We start from the raw sequence: 22319 nt of genomic DNA on the forward strand, positions 1-22319 counted from the left end.
CCCCTGGCCCCTCCCTTGGCCCCTCCTTTGCAGTGGGTACCAACAAATGCCGGGTCAACAATGGTGGCTGCAGCAGCCTGTGCTTGGCCACCCCTGGGAGCCGCCAGTGTGCCTGCGCCGAGGACCAGGTGTTGGACACAGACGGTGTCACCTGTTTGGGTATGAGGCGCCCAACCGGGGTGGGTGGCCAGACAGCAGTCCTCAGCAGGAGTGGCCGCCGTGTCCAATCAGAGATAAAGGAGGCAGAGAGGGTCCTGGGGGGCGGGGGGGAGACGACAAGAGGCAAGGGGTGGGGAGAGAGCAGGCTCTGGGGGCCAGGAAGGGGCTTAGGGAGGACTGGGGGCTGGGAAGAGTTTGGGAGAGCACAAAAATTAGGGGAAACTGAATGATGAGCAGGACAATAATGGAAAGAGGAAAAAATACTTTTACATTTGTGTCCTCTTGATTAAAGTACTATAACAACCGTTCTAAATGTTAGAATTAGAGAAGAGACAAAAAGCCCCCATCCCACCGACAGACACCACTATATTGTCATCACTGTGGGGAAGTGAGATTTTTTGGGCCCAGCGGATTACACGGTTGGTTTTCTGTAGCTGAGATCATGCGTACATAAAATGTCTTTCGCCCTTTGGGGCTCATATGTGTCACAGCATTTTCTGTGTTATTGTTGCATAATTTTACATAGCCTCTTTTTAAATAAGAGCAGGTCATGCTCATTGTAAAAAATAAATAAACAATATAGAAAAACATAGGAGAAAGTACAAGTCACCCCAAATACCACCACCCATGGATGTCACTCTTACCATTTGGGGGGACACCCTCCCAAACATGATTCTACATGCTTCCCTTTACTTAAACAAAACTGTGTTTACTTAAACGGAACACATGCTCTTCTGTTTTCTGCTTTTATCGCTCAACAGTAGGTCATAGATACATAAGCAGAATTTTTAATGGCTAAAATATATTTCATTAGTTAACGTTCCATAACTTTCTCAACCATTTCTCTACCATGGGACATTAAGGTTGTTTCTCTCTTTTGTTATAATCACAGCTAACATTCATTTATTGAGCACAGACCGGGTACTCAGACATGATTATAAGCACTTCCCATGGAGTAGCTTGTTTACTCCTTCAAATATTCTTGTAGGGAAAGTATTCTTATTATCTCCAATTTACAGAAGAAAAGGAGGCCCAAAGTTATAATGGGGATTTGAACCCAGGAAGTTTGACCCAGAACCTGTTTAGTGTTTTGGGTTTTTTTTTTTTATCACTTGCTTTGCTATTTCGCATATCTTCCTGACTTCCCATATTGTGGAAATATCCCATATCATGGTTTCCTTAAGATAGAATCCCAGAAATGAAAATGGGTCAGTGGGGCCTTAATGGACAGCCAAGAATGAGTGACTAAAGCCAGGTGGTGGAGGGCAAAAACATTGATGGAGAGGGGAACTGAGTGGCCAGGGTAATGGAAGGATCCGCACGGATGTTGAAATCACCAAGAATTAAAGCAGGAGAGATTTGGGGAAAAGTGACACCGAGCCAGGTGCTAAAAACCCTTATGAATGACGGGGAGTGGCCTGGTAGCCCAAAGAAATAGGGATTGGTGTAGTCTAATAACATGAAAGTCAGAGCTGATTTTTCAGAAGGGAGAGCAGAACAGTCTCGAAGCAGTTGCAAGGAGCAAGAGACACAAAGCAAGGCCCAGTGGTCCAGGGCCACAGGAGAGAAACTAGGCACCCATGGGATGCAAGGAAGCTTCAGAGATTAGAGTGGATATGAGAGTTGGACGGGTCAGAAAGGCTGCAAGCAGAGCTTAGGGTGCGGGAGCCCACGTGGGAGTGCTGGCCTTCCCCCTGTTACCGACACAAATGCAGACAAAGCCGAAGTGATTTTACTGCTGTGTGCTCAAGGCCGTCAGGGCTGGTGAGGTGGCAGTGTTGGGAGTGGGAGGGTGGAGCCTGCAGAGCTCTGGGGTCTGTTTTCACTCCTGCTGGTGGAGTTCATGCATCTATGGAGGAAAATGTCCACCGACCATGACAGGACTCGGGGGGTCCCAGAGGTGACTTCCAAGAACCAGTTTGTGGAGATTACAGGAAGCTGGTGAGGAGTGGTCTTCTCAGGAGGGACAAAAGGAAGGGGTGGGGGGCTCTAGTCTCTCTTGGAAGCTGCTTCTTCTCGGGCCAGACTGAAGTACTGAAAATATTTAAGTAAACATCACCGTTGTGGCTTGAGAAAGAGCTGCAGTTTCCATCCCGATTATTTGTTCGTGAAAAATCACGCCCTAGGAGAGATTACTGTCTGCACATTATTTAAAATAAGACAACAGGCAAACGTAGTAGAGAGAACGGAGCACCTGTCCCATGACCTGTGTCTGACTTTCCCCCCACACCCCTGTGGTGCCCACAGCAAACCCATCCTACGTGCCCCCACCCCAGTGCCAGCCAGGCGAGTTCGCCTGCGCCAACAGCCGCTGCATCCAGGAGCGCTGGAAGTGTGACGGGGACAATGACTGCCTGGACAACAGTGACGAGGCCCCGGCCCTCTGCCGTGAGTTGCCCGCCCCTCCGGACGACTGCAGGGCAGCTGGTGGAGAGAGCTAGGCCCCGCCCCTCTCACTGACCCCTGAACTCCTCACCCCCCAGATCAGCACACCTGCCCCTCCGACCGGTTCAAGTGTGAGAACAACCGGTGCATCCCCAACCGCTGGCTCTGTGACGGGGACAACGACTGTGGGAACAGTGAAGACGAGTCCAATGCCACTTGTTCAGGTGTGGGGTCGGGGTGGGCCACATTGGGCACCCCTCAGGCAAGGAGGCCGGGACAGGGTGCAGCCAGGCTTGGGAAGACAGAGTGGCCTCGGGAAAGAAAGGAGCACGGGGTATTGGGGCAGAGAGGACGGGATCCTGAGCAGGAGGACGGAGTGCTCTCCCCTTCCCCAGGAGAACGGGGCTGGCTGGGAGGACTGAGCCAGGGGGCAGGTGCCCAGAGCACAGCTCCAGTTTGGAGACGGGAGCAAGACAGGGTGGATCTCCTCCTTGCGGGACACCAAAGACTCCGAGAGAGACGGGGTGTAGCATATGCAGGGCTCAGACCACATGGGTGGCTTTAAACTTCTCTCCGAGAAATGGCGGTGAGACCCTTGGGAAGACTTCTTGATGGGCAGAGGATACGAGGAAAGAATAGGAAATTAAGAGAGGAGGGCAAGACTATGAACACCCGCATCTATCCCTGTCACCAGCTCGCACCTGCCCGCCCAACCAGTTCTCCTGTGCCAGTGGCCGCTGCATCCCCATCTCCTGGACGTGTGATCTGGACGATGACTGCGGGGACCGCTCCGACGAGTCTGCCTCATGTGGTAAGAGGGACAGCAGGGAGGCTGGGCTGGCACGGGGGACGGGGAGCCCATCAGAACATGCCCTGGGGGGGGGGGAGCTGGAGGGCTCCTGAACCTTAGTCCCTGGGGAGCCTTGAGCAAGTTCTTTCATCTCTGTAGCCTATGTGAGTTTTGTCTCCAAAATGAGGATAATCAGAGCACCCACGTCCCTGTGCTGACGTGAGGATCCAGTGAGATGAAGCAGGCAGAGCTCTCAGCACAGGGCTAGTGGTGGGTAACTAGAAGCTTGACGAAGGGATGCTTAGAGGGATGGGGATGAATGACCAGAGCTTCAGGCTGATGCCCCACCACGTAGCTTTCCCAGCCCTGTCTGACCAGGCTACAGCTGCTGGTTCCAGGAGGGACCCCTCACCCACCTGCCGGGTGCTGTGATGCTGTATAATCTTGAGAGCCCAACTCAGCTGTTCTTTCTCCCTGACAGCCTATCCCACCTGCTTCCCCCTGACTCAGTTTACCTGCAACAATGGCAGATGCATCAACATCAACTGGCGATGTGACAATGGTAAGAGCTTGCCCCCCTTAGCCTGCCCTGATTCCTAGGAAAGCAAAAACCCACAGCCAGGCCCTGGGTGGGAGGTAAAGGGGTCTTAGAATCAAGCTGGGGCCTCCCTCCAATCTACTAAAGCCCCATGGCATTGGCTGGGAGAAACGAGGGCAAGCCAGAAATGCCACGGGGGAACTAGTGTGGACGCAGGGGAAACCCTGTCCCTGTCGCCTGTCAGTACCATTCCTCCCCAGACAGAGCCTGGGCTGCCCCATTCTCGGGCAGAGGCTAGGGGGGCCAGGGAGAAATGAGTGAGCAAGGCTAGAGGGGAGGGGCAGAGCAAGGAGAGCCCAGTCCCCACCTCCCTTCACCCCACAAGCCCCATCTCCTGGGGTCCTCGGTGCACCCTCCAGGCTCCACCTTCAGGCTCGGAGCCCACCTGGCGGTCAGCCATGGACCAGGTGATGTCAGCCCTGAGCCACGGGGGCCAGTGTATCGTCGTGTGTGTGCCGTCTCGGGGCTCTGGTTGTGTCTGTGTGTTGTGACTTGTTGCACCGGAGGCTCCAGCCCTGGCTGACGTGTGAGAGCATGTATTGGGTCAGCGCCACGTTGCCCCTCATCTTTGCTGTGTCTCGTGTGCCAATGGTTGCCCTGGCGGTTTCTGTGTTTCAGAGAAGGATTGTGGGGACGGCTCTGATGAAAAGACCTGTCCTGAGCCTGCCGGTCAGTGCATAGAAGCACATGCACCATCACCCCAGAGTCCCAGCTGGCCTCGGGCCGCCTCTCAGGACCCCCCCCACCCTACAGCAGCTCCTCTCTCCAGAGCTCCTAGGATGTGAAGGGGAAGGGAGAAGGGAGAGAGGAGGCAACAGAGAGAGAAAGACAGTGGAAGGGAAAGAAGCAGAGAGGGCAGAGGAGAGGACAGAGACGTGGGGACAAAAAGACCAAGACACAGAGGGGAGGAGGGAGAATCAACTCCAGGTGAAAAAGAGGCAGGAACGCACCCCAAGGGGTTAGCTGTACCCCAGCCTTCTCAAGCATCCTGAAAATGTGGAGGGAAGTCTAGTGTCCCCTCAGCCACAAGGCCTAGAGAGCAGGACGTTCATTCAGTCACCCTCAGATGCCTTCCAGGAGTGGCTCCCAAGGCTTCCCAGCTGCAGACAGTGCCCCTTGTGAGTGGGCCAAGCTCAGGGCGGGCCTCACAGGCCCTTCCCTCTCCGGCAGGGCAGCCGCACCTCCACGCCACCCACCTTCCTCCCTCCCAAGCCAGAGGAATCCCTGCCTTTCCCCCAAAGCAAGCAGACCCCTGTTCCCACACCCTGCCAAAATGAGAAAGGGAAAGAAACTCATCCAGTCCCCCACCCACCACCCTCTGAGACTCAGGGAAGGGCCCTCCCGGAGCCCACCCCTCCTCTCCCCGCCCCCTGCGTGGGCCATGGTGCATGCTGCAATCTATGCAGTTTCTGTGTCTTTTCTGTTTGTTATTTTCTCATTGGGGGGGTGGGGCGGGCCGAGGGTGGGAACGGGGAGGGGGGCGTGGGGGCCCCAAGCTGGGGTCACAGAGAAGGCAGCTTGCTGACCTCCTCTCTGCCTCTCCCTTTCTTGCCTCCCCGCTCAGACAATGACTGTGGGGATAACAGTGACGAGGCCGGCTGCAGCCACTCCTGCTCCAGCACTCAGTTCAAGTGCAACAGTGGGCGCTGCATCCCCGAGCACTGGACCTGTGATGGGGACAACGACTGTGGGGACTACAGCGACGAGACACACGCCAACTGCACCAACCAGGGTGGGTGCCGGGGGGCCAGGAGGCGGGGCGAGGCCATCACACGCCCAGTCACTTAGCCATCCCTCTGTCCCTCCGTCCTCGCCATTCTGTGACACAGCCATCTGGGAACCAGAGATAACCCAGGCATGGCTCTTATCCTCAGGAGGTGCCTGTCGTGCAGGAGAGAGACAGTGTCAACAAACCTTCGTCACACACTGTCAAGATTACGGGCTTTGCAGTTGGGTGGCCTTGGGTTTGAGCTCCAGCTCTGTAACTTACTATCTGGGTGGCCTTGAGCAAACTGCTTCATCTCTGTGGGCCTCTGTGAGTTTCATCTGCAAAGTGGGGATAATAATAGCACATGACCCACATCACAGCGCTGATGTGGGGGTTCAGTGAGATCATGCACAAAAAGCATTCAACACACAGCCTTTGCTCCAGAGCTGGTAGCTTGGAAAAGAGATGTTTGGTGGGGTGGGGTGGGGGGTGCTGGTAAGGATGAATGAGAACAGTGGGGACCAAAAGAAAGCAGGGTTGGCCCTGTGAGGGTCCTCAGTGCTCAAGCCTCCGGAGCCCAGCTGAGGGCCAGTGGGCGCCGAGTCTACTGGCAGGCATGGACCCTCTCAAGGAAGGTTTGTTTTTCAGCTCTGGCCAATTGTTTCCACGGAAGATTGCAGACCCAGCATTGCCCTGGCTTTAAGAGAAGTCATAAATGCAGATTTTTATGTGAAATCTACCCATTTTTAAGCCCTGCTGTATTCGTGTCCTGTTTGCTGCCACCACAAAGTTCCACAAACTGAGGAGCTTAAACAACAGAAATTTATCGTCTCAGTCCTAGAAGCTGGAAACCCAAGTCCAAAATGTAGGCAGGGTTGAGGGAGAGTCTACTCAGTCCTCGCTCCTAGCCTTTGGTGTTTGCGGGCAATCTTTGGCATTCCCTGGCTTGTATATGCTTCACCCCAGTCTCTGTCTTCATCTTTACATAGTGATCTCCCTGTGTGTGTGTGCCTGCCTCTCTCTGTGTCCAGATTTCCTCTTTATGTAAGGACACAGTCATATTCGATCATATCTCACCCTGATGCTCTCATCTTAATTTAATCATTTGCAAAGACCTATTTCCAGGGGTTCCTGAGTGGCTCAGTTGGTTGACTGTCCGACTCTTGACTTCAGCTCAGGTCATGATCTCAGGGTTGTGGGATTGACCCCAGTCTGTGTGGAACCTGCTTAAGACTCTCTCTCTCCCTCTGCCCCACTGATGCTCTCTCTCTCTCTCTCTCTCTTAAAAAAAAAAAGACCTATTTCCAAAGAAGATCACATTCACAGGTACTATGACTTAGGATATCGTACACAAGTTAACCCATAACAACTGGCAATGGACTTTAAAGGTTTTAAAAATACTGTAGGCCAAAATCTTTCAGCAGGCCTCATCTGGCCCCTGGGCCTCCAGCTTGCAACCTCTGCCTTAGAGAGTGATGGCGTACACCGTTAGAGCAGTACTGATAGCGCGTGTACCCACTCTGGGCCCAGAACTGAGAGCAGGGACAGGGAGGGTCACCTGAGGCCCAGGAAACAGTTGCTGGGTCTCAAGTCTGTCTCAGAAGGGCTGGGCGGGCGGGACAGATGATAGTGCCTTGGGATTCTGAGAAGGGAGCCTCTGCAGGCCTGTGGTGTGGTGGGAGAAGCACTCTGCCCCTCACTCACAAGCTAGGTGAACTTGGACAAGTCATTTCCTCTGAGATGTGACTTCCTCTTCTGTGATATGAGAGGAGCTGTGGGGGGGCCTGGCATGTGGGAGCAGGCATGTCATGATTGGTAGTGACTGTTAACTGTGGTGGTGAGCTGCAGTGGTCTGGGGCCATTAAGGAAGAGGTGCGGTCTGAACGGGGCCTGATGAGGGATTCGACTGTGGCCAAATGGACAAGAGGAAGGGTCCTCAGATGGGGAGCGCTAGGGGTGAAGAACACAGTAGTAAGATTCAGACGGTGAAACTGAGTACTTTTGCCTCTGCTTGGTGGAGCCCCTCAGACTGGAGGGGCCAACGGGGAATGAGGCTGTGCCCAAAGGGGGCAGATCATATCAGCAGTTGAAAGTCAGGCACTGGGGCCTTTGAAGGACTTTGAAGCTAGAAGGTGATAAGATAGAGGAGGTGCTAGGGCGCCTGGATGGCTCAGTGGGTTGAGCGTCCATCTCTTGATTTCGGCTCAGGTCATGATCCCAGGGTCGTGGAATGGAGCTCCGTGTTGGGCTCTGAGCTGAGTGTGGAGCCTGCTTAGGATTCTCTCTCTCTCTCTCTCTCTCTCTCTCTCTCTCTCCCCCCCCCTGCCCCTCTCCCCTGCTCCCTCACTCTCACTCTCAAATTAAAAAATATATATAAAATAAATAATAAATACCCTTTTAAAAAAGATATAGGAGGCACTTTCAGAGGATAATCCTAGAAGGGGATTCGATGAGAAAGAGGTTCAGGGGCCCCAAGGAAGGAAACCCAGCTGGGAGGCCGGTGCTGAAATGCAGGCACAAGAGGAGCACTGACCACATTCACGGCAGGGCGGGTGGGAGGAACAGGCGTCAGCGTGAGAGCGAGGTGAGGCTCCTGCACAGTCACCTATGCCTCCGGGTGCTGTTCCTGTTCCTTTCCGGCCTCCTCAGTCAGATGTCAGTGCAGCAGCCGGAGTGATCCTGCAGAACATGAGTCAGATCATACCCCACCCCTGCCCTCAAGCCTGCACTGGCTCCCGACCCACTTGAATCAAAGCCAAGCCCCACTCGATGGCCTGCAGGGCTCCCACCGCCTCTCTGACCTGCGTTCCTGCCACCCACTTCCTCCATCACTCTACTCCAGCTGTGCAGCCTCAAATATGCCTTGGGCACTTTGCGAATATGCCCTGCATGGTCCCATCTCAGAACCTAGCTGTTGCCCCCGCCGGGCTGCACAGCCCCGTATTCTCACGGCTCATGTCCTTCAAGCCTCTGTTCAAACATCTGCTTGGAGGCCTTCCTTGACCATCTTACCTGGTAGCCCTCTCTAGGAGCTTCGTCTCCATAGCATGGATCACTCCCTGCAGTAACATTCTGGATTTCTGTGTCATGTCTTCACTGTCTCTTCCCTACTAGAACTTCAGCTCCGTGAGGGTAAAGACAGTCTCGCTCACGCTGGCACCTGGAACAGTGCCTGGCACACATGAGGCGCTCAGTAGGTGTTTATGGAGTGAATGGGTGAAATGGAGGCAAGGCCAAGATTGGGGGGCCTTTGAGCTCTGGCCTAGCAAACTGCTTATCCAATAGAGCACTGGTGTGTAAGAGAGATTATAGACGAGCTGATTGCTTGGGGTCCTGGGAGGTGTGACATTCCTGACTCCAAGTTAGCTTCTGAAAAGTGTCGGCAGGGCCCAGAGAACTCTCCATCCCTACCTCGGCTCATAGCTCTGGATTGGGCAGAACAGGAGGGGGTTGGGAAGGCAGACATGGGAATGGCTGACCTCGAGCCCCCACCCCCCATGCCCTCCCTCTGTCCCCCCCGCAGCCACACGGCCTCCCGGTGGCTGCCACAATGATGAGTTCCAGTGCCGGCTGGATGGTCTGTGCATTCCCTTGCGCTGGCGCTGTGATGGAGACACTGACTGCATGGACTCTAGTGATGAGAAGAGCTGTGAGGGAGTGACCCACGTCTGTGACCCCAATGTCAAGTTTGGCTGCAAGGACTCTGGTAAAAAGAAGGATGGGCAGGAGCCTGGACTGGGGCAACATGGACAGGAGGAGACCATACTGAGAGCAGAGGAGTGGCAAGGGAGATGGCGCTATGCTATGAGGGGTGGGGATGGGGACATTGTGAGGCAAAGGGCTGCAGAGAAGAAGCTTGTGCATGATGCATGGGGGAAGCTATGAAGGGGCAAGGGCCTGCACTAAAGGCCCTGGGAACCAAAACTGTCACCAGAGTTGAGCTTCAGCACCCTCTGCAGATTCTTGCTTTCTTTGTTGCCTCTAAATCTGACAGAAAAGGCCTCCAGGTTCCTAGTGGACCCCAAGGCATTACAATCACGACCCTATTAGAGAAGCCCATTGGGTCTGGGAAGAAAGGCATGGAGAGCCCTCCTGCCCAGGCCTGTGGCCTCTCACACTATACTCACCCTGCAGCTCGATGCATCAGCAAAGCATGGGTGTGTGATGGTGACAGTGACTGTGAAGATAACTCGGATGAGGAGAACTGTGAGTCCCTGGCCTGCAGGCCGCCCTCGCACCCCTGTGCCAACAACACCTCAGTCTGCCTTCCCCCCGACAAGCTGTGTGATGGCAATGACGACTGTGGAGACGGCTCAGACGAGGGAGAGCTCTGCGGTGAGGCCTAGGCCTAGCAAAGGCCCCGGGAGGGGAGTGGGGAGGGTGACTGGGTAAGGAGTCTAGGCCGGAGCCAGGACGGTTGGAAGAGAGCAATCTCATCAGGGAGTGGTCTCAGACAGGGAAGGAGCAAGCAGCACCCCAAGCAGCTACCCGCAATGCTTGCTGGTTTCAGACTGGCCTCGGCCAGAGGCTGTGCTGAGCACACCACACTATTCTAGCATTTAATCCATACAACAGCCCTGGGAGGCAGACAGCATTATCATCTCCATCTTACAGATGAGAAAACTGAGGCCCAGAGGTTAAGTAACTGATCCAAGGTTTACGGTTCCTAAGGTGTTGTGGAGACAGTGCCGGGCACCCCCTTTCTGCAGTCACAGACCCCTCACTCACACTCGTCAGCAGAACGGCACAGAGCTGCCATTAAAGATGAAGACACGAGGATTGAGTGTTGATGTGGTCAGGGCAGGCTTTCCAGAGGAGGCAGCGATTTAACTGGGTTCCTGAGGACAGATAGATCTTGTAGAGTGAGAAGGTGGGGTGAGGAAGCTGTGCATTCAAGGATCAAAAGGAATAGGGGTCAGGGAGGGCCGTGTGGTGTGACATGGGGATGAGGAGCAGAGCAGAGCAGCCTGTCTCCTCCACGCCAGGCAGAGCATCTGTTGCTGGGGGGTGGCGGGGAGGAGTGAGGGAGGAGGCAGGCTGGGACTGGCCCCGAGAACCGCTGACAGGTCATCAGTCAGGGCTGACAGATCTCAGGGTGTGTCAGAGACCCAGCAGGACATTCCCTACCACACCCCACCCTAATCACACCCAACTCAGGAGAGATCGAGGAAAGGGCAACCCCCCACGAGACTCACCAGGGGCCCCACCGCGGGCCCCACCGCAGGCTCAAGAACGGACAGGGAAATAGAGACCAGAAGTATTCGTGATGTGAGGGTGTTCCTCAGGGGAAGGAGAAGGGTGGCCCCCGTGGTGGGTACTGGGGTCCCAAGCCTGGTCCCGAGGAAGCGCTGGGACAGAGGCTTGGCCAGCAATGGAAAAGTAGGATGCTACAGGCAGGGTGCCAGGGCTCTGTCTGGGCTGCCCAAGACCTGGGACCCAGCCAGGCCGTCGTCCTGCCTCCCCCTGGATCCTCACCCTGATCCTGTCCCCTGCCGCCCGCCCTGCAGACCAGTGCTCTCTTAATAACGGAGGCTGCAGCCACAACTGCTCAGTGGCACCTGGCGAAGGCATTGTGTGTTCGTGCCCTCTGGGCATGGAGCTGGGACCCGACAACCACACCTGCCAGATCCAGAGCTACTGTGCCAAGCACCTCAAGTGCAGCCAGAAGTGCGACCAGAACAAGTTCAGCGTGAAATGCTCCTGCTACGAGGGCTGGGTGCTGGAGCCGGATGGCGAGAGCTGCCGCAGTCTAGGTGAAACATGGGTGAAAGGTGGCGGGGAAGGCTGGGCAGGCTGAGGCAGGCCCCTAAGCTGCAGTTGGCTGCGTTTGGGCTGCCGGATGCCAAAGGCTGTGGTTTCCATCCATGACCAGGCCCAGGGCCAACAGAGACCCTGCCCTGCCTGCTCCTTGACAGGGGGGCTCTGAGGCAGCAAGCCCTGTGCTGACCTCTGTCACACTCCTCCCCAGACCCCTTCAAGCCATTCATCATCTTCTCCAACCGCCATGAGATCCGGCGCATCGACCTTCACAAAGGAGACTACAGCGTTCTGGTGCCCGGCCTGCGCAACACCATAGCCCTGGACTTCCACCTCAGCCAGAGCGCCCTCTACTGGACCGATGTGGTGGAGGACAAGATCTACCGCGGGAAGCTGCTGGACAACGGAGGTGACGGCCCCCTCCTGCCAGCCCTAATGCGGTGGGGAGGGTAGGGGAGCTCTGCAGAGAGACGGGGCACTTGGGCACTCAGAGTCTCAGGCCCAGATCCAGGCCACCCCGAAGCAGAGGCCCTTAGTTCTCCCATCCCCCACACTCTCGTTAATTGGGTTAGATTTTGCTGTGGGTCTCAGTTCCTGACGCCCCGTAATTATCCTCAGCAAAGCTGCAGCCTGATAATTAACAAAATGATCAGCCTTTCTTTGGAATGGTCTGGAGCTCCCCAAATCCTAGAACTGCAAGCTTAAAAGGAAAAAGCCATTTAGGAATGGGGTACCTGAATTATGCCTTTGAACCAAAGGCAGCCTGACCCATCACAGACATCTTTCATCAATAACACACATATTGAGCACCTGCCATACACACCTGGCCCTGGGGAGACAGCGGTAATCAAAACAGGGTAAAATGTGTGTCCTCACGGAGCTTACGTGCGAGGGGAGACCTCAGATACAAATAAGTACAACATGGAATATAACAGAAGGGGATACATAGAGAAAGGAGGCAGGGGGGTGAGTAGGGAGAATGGAGGTCAGTATTTTAAATGGGAGGGTCAAGGAAGGCCCCCTGAGAAGGTGACATCTGAGCAAAGACTTGAAAGAAGCACATTTACTAAAGGAGTTTGTATTGTTTATAATAGAGAAAACTTGGAACCATCCCAAGTGTTCATTAACAAGGGTATAGCTAAGTAGATTGTGACAGATTGTTGACAGATACAGATTATAGACATAGATATATAGATATCACCATGGAAAAATCTTTAAGACAGTCTTTGAAGTGACTTAGAAAGTTCTGTCCTCATGCTGACTCTACACCTGTCCTCCAAAGCCTCCACCCTCTGCTCTGACCTCCTCCCATGGGTTAGCCCTTCAGAGAGCTGCAAGCAGAAGAAAGCTGTGACCTCCACTTCTTCAGGGTTCTGGAAGCGAGGCCTCTTCTCTCCTATTTGACCTGGTGGAGCAGGGGGCTTGGGTGAGGAGAGTAGAGGGTCTGTGAACCCCAGGTGATTCCAGGGTGCATCAGAGGTACTGGCAGAAGTGTCAAGGTTGAAGGTGGGTCCTACTATACTGTGGTTTCACTCCCATGACCTTCTCTTCTCCAGCATTGACTAGTTTTGAAGTGGTGATTCAATACGGCCTGGCCACCCCCGAGGGTCTGGCTGTAGACTGGATTGCAGGCAACATCTACTGGGTGGAGAGTAACTTGGACCAGATTGAGGTGGCCAAGCTAGATGGGACCCTTCGGACCACCCTCCTGGCTGGTGACATTGAGCACCCAAGGGCAATCGCGCTGGATCCACGGGATGGGTAAGAACTCTGCCCAGCCCTATTCTGGCCCCATGGTCTCCTCTGAAGCCTTGTTCACCCAGGTCAGGGACACCTGTCTCTTCAAATGCTATTCACCTCCTCCGCCCTTTACCCAAGATCCTATAATAGCCCTGCCCCAGGCCCTCGACCTTGGTCCCTCCATGACTCCCTCTCCATTTCCCAGGATCCTGTTTTGGACAGACTGGGATGCCAGCCTGCCCCGCATCGAGGCAGCCTCCATGAGTGGGGCCGGCCGCCGCACCATCCACCGGGAGACAGGCTCAGGCGGCTGGCCCAACGGGCTCACTGTGGACTACCTGGAGAAGCGCATCCTCTGGATCGATGCCAGGTCATTGCCCCCCACCACACCCCCAGAGGCCTCCATCTTCCCCCTCCCCCGCAGGCCAGGGTGGGGTCTGGAGTCCCAGGATTTGGCAGTGATAAGGATGGTGAAAAGGCCTGAGGCAGCTGGAGCCAGAACTGGGGCAGCCAAGGGCTGGGCCAAGTAAGAGGACTGAGGTGAGGGGAGAGGGGAGAGGACGGAGGAAGAGGGGTGGGGAGAAAGAGGGTGGATGCAGGGCTGTCACCCCATGCAGGGCTGTCACCCCATGCAGGACTGCCTGGCTGCGGTGAGGGCGAGGCTAAGATGCAACCTCCAGTCCTCACTCACAAACCTGTGTGCTCTGCTAGGGGGCTTTGTACCCCCAGGGGAAGGGGAAACTTCTAACTGTTCTACTCAGAGGGGTACCTTTTTCCAACCTCACCAAAAAAAAAAAAAAAAAGCCCCATGTGTGCTAACTGTGGCCCCATGGAGAAGTGAGCCAAGAGATTCTTGGAATTAGGATCCAAGAGCTGGGATCCTAGACCTCAAACCACTCTGGTTCTCATCCCATGTCCTTCTGTCTGCCCTTCCTGGCCAGCAAGGCCTGGGAGGAAGGCCTGCTCCAGTGTGCTAGAACTATGGGGGGAGGGGGGGGGCCAAGCATGGCCCCCGCCATCATCCTCACTCTGCCCCGACCACGCTCTCAGGTCAGATGCCATTTACTCAGCACGTTACGACGGCTCCGGCCACATGGAGGTGCTTCGGGGACACGAGTTCCTATCGCACCCGTTTGCAGTGACGCTGTATGGGGGGGAGGTGTACTGGACAGACTGGCGGACAAACACGCTGGCCAAGGCCAACAAGTGGACCGGCCACAATGTCACCGTGGTACAGAGGACCAATACCCAGCCCTTTGATCTGCAGGTGTACCACCCCTCCCGGCAGCCCATGGGTAAGGGGCCAGCAGCCTCTTTAGAAGCCCTTAGGAGAAGAGGGGGCGGTGAGAGCATGAGGAATGGCGGGGGTGGGCCAGTCTGCTGACCGGAGGGTCTGGCAGACGGCGATGCTGGAACAGGGAGGGTGAGAGTGGGTGAAGAGGGGGCGGTCGGGGTGAGACAGGGCAGGGGCCAGCAAGTCACAGAATGTTCTCCATTCTCCTCTCCCCCACCCCCAGCTCCCAATCCTTGTGAGGCCAATGGGGGCCGGGGCCCCTGCTCCCACCTCTGTCTCATCAACTACAACCGGACCGTCTCCTGCGCCTGCCCCCACCTCATGAAGCTTCACAAGGACAACACCACATGCTATGGTAGGAGGCCCCTCTCTCAAGAGCCAGTGGTAAACTGAGGCTGAAGGGGAAGGTGTCAGGTATCCAGGCTCCCAGGTGTAAGTGAAGATAGACCATCCCAGCGGGGAGGGGCCTGATGGGAGAGGTTCCAGAGACAATGGCTGTAAGAAGGTGCGTGAACTCAGGCAGGGAGCCCGACAGGAGCACTTCCATATCACCAACGGCCAGATAGAAGGAACCAAAAGAGGGAGGGACCCTAATCTGAGTGGGTGGGAAGCATGAAGGTAGGGGGCTGCCCTCAGTGACCTGCCACATGCCCCACAGAGTTTAAGAAGTTCCTGCTGTACGCACGTCAGATGGAGATCCGAGGGGTGGACCTGGACGCCCCCTACTACAACTACATCATCTCCTTCACGGTGCCCGATATTGACAACGTCACGGTGCTAGACTATGACGCCCGTGAGCAGCGCGTCTACTGGTCCGATGTGCGGACGCAGGCCATCAAACGGGCCTTCATCAATGGCACAGGCGTGGAGACTGTCGTCTCTGCAGGTCCTGCCCTTGCCCTGGACCCCGGCAGTGGGTGTGGGCGCCCCCCACCGAGCCCTTGCTCCCATCCCTGATCCCCTTGGTCCTAATATTCTTTTTCCAAATCCAGTCCCTTCTCAATGCCCCAGCCCTGGTTTCCCAACCCTGACTACCCGCAAAATCAGCCCAGCCCCCCCTTCCTCCCATCTCCCAACCTATGCCCTGCAAACACCCAATCTCCAACTCCCCACTGTGCCCCTCAGACTTGCCAAATGCCCATGGGCTGGCTGTGGACTGGGTGTCCCGAAACCTCTTCTGGACGAGCTATGACAGCAACAAGAAGCAGATCAATGTGGCCCGGCTGGACGGCTCCTTCAAGAATGCGGTGGTGCAGGGCCTGGAGCAGCCCCACGGCCTGGTTGTCCACCCCCTGCGTGGGTCAGTCCAGGGCCCGAGGTCGGGGAGTGTGGGGTGTGGGGCAGGGAGAAAAGAGGAGTCTGACTTCACCTTCCCGGCACCCTCCCAGGAAGCTCTACTGGACCGATGGGGACAACATCAGCATGGCCAACATGGATGGCAGCAACCGTACCCTGCTCTTCAGTGGCCAGAAGGGCCCTGTGGGTACGGCTCGCCTTGCCTGCGCTACCGCCCTTCCCTAATTCCCCACCAGGAGACCCTCGGGGTTCCTCAACTGCCCCTCTGTCTCCCGAACTCCCAGCTTAGTCCTTGTCCTCACCATCCTCCCCCAAACCCACACATCCCTCAGCCCCTGACCTGGGTGCCAGGCTTTCCGGTGGCAGTGACGCTCCCCTCTTCCAGGCCTGGCTATCGACTTTCCTGAAAGCAAACTCTACTGGATCAGCTCTGGGAACCACACCATCAGCCGCTGCAACCTGGACGGGAGTGGGCTGGAGGTCATTGACGCCATGCGGAGCCAGTTGGGCAAGGCCACTGCCCTGGCCATCATGGGTGAGGCTGCTGGGTGGGCGTAGGGACTGGATCAGAGAGGCCGGGTTGGGTTGGCCTGGGGGTGGGGCACTCCCCAGGGTCTCATCCCCTCCTGCCTCCCCAGGGGACAAGCTATGGTGGGCAGATCAGGTGTCAGAGAAGATGGGCACGTGCAATAAGGCAGACGGCTCAGAATCCGTGGTCCTGCGTAATAGCACCACCCTGGTGATGCACATGAAGGTCTACGATGAGAGCATCCAGCTGGGTAAGGCAGGGGGCCAGGCCATGGGTAGGGGGTGGGCTAGAGAGAGGTGAGGGCCGTGGCCAGGAGTGGCTACAGGAATCCCTGGGCAAGGAAGTGAATGCAAATGAACACGGGTTAGACTCCGCTCACCACCCAGGGGGCCCCCCTTTCTCATCGTCACAGAGGTACCATAGGTGCTTACAGCCACTCTGGTCATAAGTGCCAGGAGCCTGGGAGGACAAAAGACCTGAGTGTGCATCCCCGCCGGGATGTGTGGGGTCCCAGCCGGGACCTGAGTGTGGATTGGGTGGTGACCCCCACAGGTCCAGGGTGAAGGCGGTGACTCTCCTGCCCCTGAGCAGTGCAAGCCTGACACTAAGGTACCGAGAAGGGCCACCTAACCCTTTCTCTGTGCCTCCTACCCACCCCAGACCATGAGGGCACCAACCCCTGCAGCGTCAACAACGGTGACTGCTCCCAGCTCTGCCTGCCCACGTCGGAGTCGACCCGCTCCTGCATGTGCACAGCCGGCTACAGCCTCCGGAGTGGCCAGCAGGCCTGCGAGGGTCAGTGCTCCGCCCCATCTTCTTGCTCCCCACCTTGTCCCAAGCCCCCAGCCCTGAGACCCCCCTACCCCGCAGCCCCGCCATCCTCCTCTCACCTTGGGGACAGGAACTGGATTCATCATGTGTTATGAAGTGCCTTCTGGGTTAGATGCTTAGTAAGCCCTCACTGTGAGGGGTGCTAGGCTTTATAAGACAAGTAGGATTTGGGTGCGCGGGTCAAAGGGGAAAGGACAATAAGTTGGGCACTGGGTCCAGAGCAATATGCGCAGAGACCCTGAGGCACCAAGCCCGAGTGGTGGGCAGACTGTTGGGGGGAGTCATAGGTGATCGACTGTGAGGTAGGGCCAGCCTCCTGTGGGTTCTCAGCCAGAAGTGACTGGAAAGTGGTGTTTGGGGCAGATTAACCTGGCGGCAGAGAGCCGGCTGGGTGGGGGAGGGAGAAACCGGGGCAGTTAGACCAGTTAGGAGGCTATTAGAGTGAGCCCGGTGTTAAGAGACGGGGCTTAGCAGCTGGGTTTAAGAGAAGAGATGAGACTCAGAGACATTTCACAAGAACTTGCTGACTGATTTATGAGTTTGCCCCAGGACAGACAGCACTTCCCAAAGTGCGCTCCTGGGAACCTCCCTCTTTGATGTGGGTAGGTGTTACAGAGAGAAGCACTGGGTTGAACAAAGTTTAAGTGTTTTTTTGTTTTGTTTTTTTTTTGCTGTAGAACTTCTCAGAGTCTTAAATACGCTCATCTGCGCTGAGAATTTTTCAAGAGGAGACTAATGTTTGGGGTTTCCCCAAACTCCCTTGTCTATGAACCCTTTTTTTCAAGGACCCTGAGAAATGAGAGCCCGCTGGGGGATTCATCTGGGGACACACTGTATCATGGGGTAGTGGGAGTGGAGGATTCTGGCTCATGTGGATAGTGGCGCCTCAAAAGAAACGGGAAAACAGAATGAGACTGGATCAGGAGTGAGATGCCAAGGATGTTGAGTTTTAGGTGTTTGAGCATGTGTGGCGCAGACCAGACTGGGGAGGACAAAGAGGCAACTAAGGTGGAAGTCTCCATTTAGGAATCATCTAGTTCCACTGCCTTGGCTGAAACTCCCTAGCTTTTGGGGGTGCTAGGTTGTATTGAGTGAAGTTGAGGGCCCCTTTGGGGGAGAGAAGTCATGGTCTCTTCTGCCCTCTAGTGGGTGATACTGGTCTTGCAGGTGGTTCCCTAGAGCTGCCCTCCCTTCCCACCGCCCCCCCACCCCCTACCCGCCAGGTGACCTCCCAGCCCAAGCTGCAGGCCTCAGGCTCAGGTGTGTTTATCTGTGTGTTGAAGGGTGAGGCGTGATGTCTGGGAGAAGATACCAAAAGGAAGCAGAGAATAGGTTTGAGAGTGACAGAACCCAAGTTTAAAGGGGTGTCAGTGAGACCCGGGCCTGAAGTATCCCTGTGTTTCAGGTGTGGGCTCCTTTCTCCTGTACTCTGTGCATGAGGGAATCCGGGGAATCCCCTTGGATCCTAATGATAAGTCAGATGCCCTGGTCCCAGTGTCGGGGACCTCCCTGGCTGTCGGCATTGACTTCCATGCTGGTGAGTGATTTGGTGACAGGAGGGAGTGGGACATTACTTTGGGGGTAGTGTGCTCTGGGAGCCCATTGAGAGGCGGCCTGATCACAGCTGGAGGGGAAGATACCACAGCTACCCCCACCGTGCTCTATCTTCCCTTCCAACCCCTGTGCCATGCTCCCCGCCAGCACTCACCTCTGTCTTGACTGCCATTTGATTCTGACCCCCCCAACCTTTCCCCTGCCTTGTCGGGCATTCCCATGTTGGCTCCTCCACCTCCAGAAAATGACACCATTTACTGGGTGGACATGGGCCTAAGTACCATTAGCCGGGCTAAGCGAGACCAGACATGGCGTGAGGATGTGGTGACAAACGGCATTGGCCGCGTGGAGGGCATTGCAGTGGACTGGATCGCAGGTGAGCCATGAGAGGGCCCTGGGCGGGCTGAGGGCCTCCAGGTGAGGTGGGGGCCTGGAGGAGCGAAGTGGGATCTCAGGAGTCTGAGGAGAAGGAGAAGGCAGGAACAGACAGGGGAGTAGTAAGGATCTAGGGACTAGAAGGGGACCAGGTCCATGCATTCCCACCCAGTCCCCCTAATCCCCACCCACTCCCTCCTCAGGCAACATCTACTGGACAGACCAAGGCTTTGATGTCATCGAGGTCGCCAGGCTCAATGGCTCTTTCCGCTACGTGGTCATCTCCCAGGGTCTGGATAAGCCCCGGGCCATCACTGTCCACCCAGAGAAGGGGTGAGAAGCTGGACAAGCTGTCCAGTTCCCAGCCCTGGCTTGGTTCTGGCCTGGTCACTCTCCACAGCCCACACTGATGAAGCCCTCTCTCCTCCATGGTCTGAGGACTGACACCCCACTTCTACCTCCTCCACCCCCCAGGTATCTGTTCTGGACTGAGTGGGGCCAGTATCCACGTATTGAGCGGTCTCGGCTAGATGGTACCGAGCGAGTCGTGCTGGTTAATGTCAGCATCAGCTGGCCCAATGGCATCTCAGTGGACTATCAGGTTTGGGTGCAGGCTTGGCCCTGGAGCCCTTGGGATATCCCGACCCCATGTTGTGGGGGGAGGCTCCCCTTACCCTATGCTCTGCTCCCCATAGACTCTCCCTATGGTGAGCCCCCATTAGGTGGGGAGATATGGACCCAGGGTAGGTCTTGGGGTCTTCTGGACCAGCTCCTGACCCAGAATAGGACTCCCACCACCCTACAGATGGTGGGGGGCTATCACTCAGAAGTGAAGACTGAAGGCATTCTAGAAGGGCTGGCAGATCAGCAGGTCAGGGGGCAGGGAGGATGTGGAGGAAAGGAAGAGAAAGACAGGAGAGGCAGGAGTGAGTGGGACATGCCCTGATGCTCAGGACACTGGGGCCAGTGGGGGTGCTGGGCACTGGAGGTGAGGTGGGCGCCTCTGGTCTATAGGATGGGAAGCTATACTGGTGTGATGCCCGGACAGACAAGATCGAGCGGATTGACCTGGAGACGGGCGAGAACCGTGAGGTGGTTCTGTCCAGCAACAACATGGACATGTTCTCAGTGTCTGTGTTTGAGGATTTCATCTACTGGAGTGACAGGTGAGACCTTCTGCCCTGGCCTTCTCCCTGGCCATCGGTTCCCTCCCTCCTGACCTCTGTCAGTGCCCTGCTCACGGCCTGGCCTTCCCTTCCCCCAGGACTCACGCCAATGGCTCCATCAAGCGTGGGAGTAAAGACAATGCCACAGATTCGGTGCCCCTGAGAACAGGCATTGGCGTCCAGCTCAAAGACATCAAAGTCTTCAACCGGGACCGGCAGAAAGGTGAGGCGGGGGCTCCGGTCCAGGCAGGAGAGGCACACAGGAGCCCCCTGGCCTGGGAGCTATCTCCCAGAGTGAGAGGGGCTGGGAGAGAAGCTGGACCCATGGGGACACTTCCCAGTGGTTCCAGAGACCGAGGGTGGTGAGGAGGGGCTGGGGAGCTCTAAGACTGGTTTGGGTACCAAATGCTGAGGCAGAGCAGCGCGCCGACCAGAATGTCCATCTTGGTTGGGATTCCAGAGGCACCAGTGAGCCTTTTCCCAAGATGGGCCCTGCCCTCCGTAACCACCTCCTTCCCGTGCCCTCCCCCCAGGTACCAACGTGTGCGCAGTGAATAATGGCGGATGCCAGCAGCTGTGCCTGTACCGGGGTGGGGGGCAGCGGGCATGTGCCTGTGCCCACGGGATGCTGGCTGAAGACGGGGCGTCGTGCCGGGAGTACGCAGGCTACCTGCTTTACTCAGAGCGCACCATCCTCAAGAGCATCCACCTGTCTGATGAGCGCAACCTCAATGCACCCGTGCAACCCTTTGAGGATCCTGACAACATGAAGAATGTCATCGCTCTGGCCTTTGACTACCGAGCAGGCACCTCCCCGGGCACCCCCAATCGCATCTTCTTCAGCGACATCCACTTTGGAAACATCCAACAGATCAATGACAATGGCTTGGGGAGGATCACCATTGTGGAGAGTGAGCCCAGACCCCGACCTTCCCAGGAGGGGGTGGGGGGTAGGGGACTGTGCGGAGGACCAGCAGGGACTCAGGGTAGAAGAGCCCTCAGACATCAGCCAGCCCGCCCCGCCCCAGATCTGAGTCCCAGCTGCAACTGACTGTGTCCCTGACAAGTAGCCAGCGGATCACACTGCACCCATTATACTTACTTGAAAGTTTCTCCTCATTTGGAGTCAGACCTGGCCGCCCTCTCCCTTCCCCCTCTGGTCCTAGTTGGTCCCCAGGCTGCACAGAATAAGCCAAAGCTCTCCTCTGTGTGTCCAGTGCTCACAGCACAGGCTGCAGAGACAGGCTAGGTTCAACCCGAGACACAGGATTTCAGGAACTTGCGTAAGTCTCCCGGGCCGTCCAAGATTTCTTATCTGCATAGTGAGACGGGATCACCTGAACCGCAGGCGGGAACACTCAGCTCAGCACAGGCGTCATGTGCACCCTGCAGAGAGTAGTGGGAGCCAGAGCTGTCATCCCAGGACAGCCTTTCAGCTCTGTGAAACGTGCTGTTTTGTCCCACTGCAGTTTTCTCTTCTCCAGCCTGGATGCCCCAGGGTCCTTTGACTCATTTGTTCATTTATTTATTCATCCTGGCCGCGGAGACCTGCCAGACACTATTCTAAAGGCTGGTATACAGCGATGATAAACCTAGATCTGTTCTTTGACCCTCCTCTGGACATTTCCTGCTCCACACAGTCCAATCCACATGCCTGTCTAAAAACGTGGCCAAAGCTAAACTAGATACCCTGTGATCGTAACTTGATCAGGAGAGACTGGCAAGAACCGTCCCCTCCCTTCAGGTCATTGTTGAAGCCACAATACTTCTATTAATGCAGCCTTCTGGCAACCACAGCTGTCATACAGCTAGAAGCCACTAAAATCCTTTTTAGGGAGTCTTTTTCCCTTAGGCTATGGTTCTATTACCCATTGTGCACTTAATTCTTTAACCTGAGTTTAGGGTGTCTGCAAATCAATCCAGGTTCAGGTCTTGTTAAGCAGGAAGCTCCCATCCGATACAGACCAAGTCGGATGTGATTTACTAAAATCCATAAAGCCAATTCTCCCCAGCTGTGGGGAGAAGCAGGAAGGAGGGTCAGGGAGATGGACCATGGATCATTTGGGTAGAAAATAGGGAAGGACAGGAGGGGCTGGGGTGCCAAGGCTGTGTCTCCACATGCTCCTTGGTTCCCACA

At 56.0% G+C, this 22319-nt stretch overlaps 1 protein-coding gene and 2 long non-coding RNA genes across 3 annotated transcripts in view; 1 reads left to right on the forward strand and 2 right to left on the reverse strand.

Moving 5' to 3' along the window:
• Positions 1-22319, forward strand: part of LRP1 (LDL receptor related protein 1) — an 81050-nt gene that overhangs the window by 33396 nt on the left and 25335 nt on the right. Inside the window, exons 15-41 of the mRNA XM_039223123.1 lie at positions 34-159; positions 2407-2547; positions 2643-2768; positions 3239-3355; positions 3816-3896; positions 5497-5664; positions 9164-9346; positions 9775-9975; positions 11148-11393; positions 11609-11806; positions 12954-13158; positions 13343-13507; positions 14188-14432; positions 14655-14786; positions 15090-15317; positions 15557-15731; positions 15820-15914; positions 16113-16262; positions 16366-16506; positions 16917-17051; positions 18493-18624; positions 18883-19017; positions 19220-19349; positions 19491-19617; positions 20031-20182; positions 20281-20405; positions 20716-21093. Coding sequence (XP_039079054.1) covers positions 34-159; positions 2407-2547; positions 2643-2768; positions 3239-3355; positions 3816-3896; positions 5497-5664; positions 9164-9346; positions 9775-9975; positions 11148-11393; positions 11609-11806; positions 12954-13158; positions 13343-13507; positions 14188-14432; positions 14655-14786; positions 15090-15317; positions 15557-15731; positions 15820-15914; positions 16113-16262; positions 16366-16506; positions 16917-17051; positions 18493-18624; positions 18883-19017; positions 19220-19349; positions 19491-19617; positions 20031-20182; positions 20281-20405; positions 20716-21093 — 4437 coding nt within the window. The remainder of the gene's footprint in view (positions 1-33; positions 160-2406; positions 2548-2642; positions 2769-3238; positions 3356-3815; positions 3897-5496; positions 5665-9163; positions 9347-9774; positions 9976-11147; positions 11394-11608; positions 11807-12953; positions 13159-13342; positions 13508-14187; positions 14433-14654; positions 14787-15089; positions 15318-15556; positions 15732-15819; positions 15915-16112; positions 16263-16365; positions 16507-16916; positions 17052-18492; positions 18625-18882; positions 19018-19219; positions 19350-19490; positions 19618-20030; positions 20183-20280; positions 20406-20715; positions 21094-22319) is intronic.
• Positions 8060-9044, reverse strand: LOC120224872. Its single transcript, XR_005526687.1, has 2 exons — positions 8653-9044; positions 8060-8319 (listed from the first exon to the last, which is right to left on the reverse strand). It is a non-coding gene; the product is annotated as an uncharacterized LOC120224872 (long non-coding RNA).
• Positions 15643-21335, reverse strand: LOC120224874. The gene is made up of 3 exons (XR_005526689.1): positions 21285-21335; positions 16068-16186; positions 15643-15723 (listed from the first exon to the last, which is right to left on the reverse strand). It is a non-coding gene; the product is annotated as an uncharacterized LOC120224874 (long non-coding RNA).

The sequence above is a fragment of the Hyaena hyaena genome, unplaced genomic scaffold, assembly GCF_003009895.1.
Source record: "Hyaena hyaena isolate Hyena2069 unplaced genomic scaffold, ASM300989v1 scaffold_1279, whole genome shotgun sequence".
NCBI classification, from domain to species: domain Eukaryota; kingdom Metazoa; phylum Chordata; class Mammalia; order Carnivora; family Hyaenidae; genus Hyaena; species Hyaena hyaena.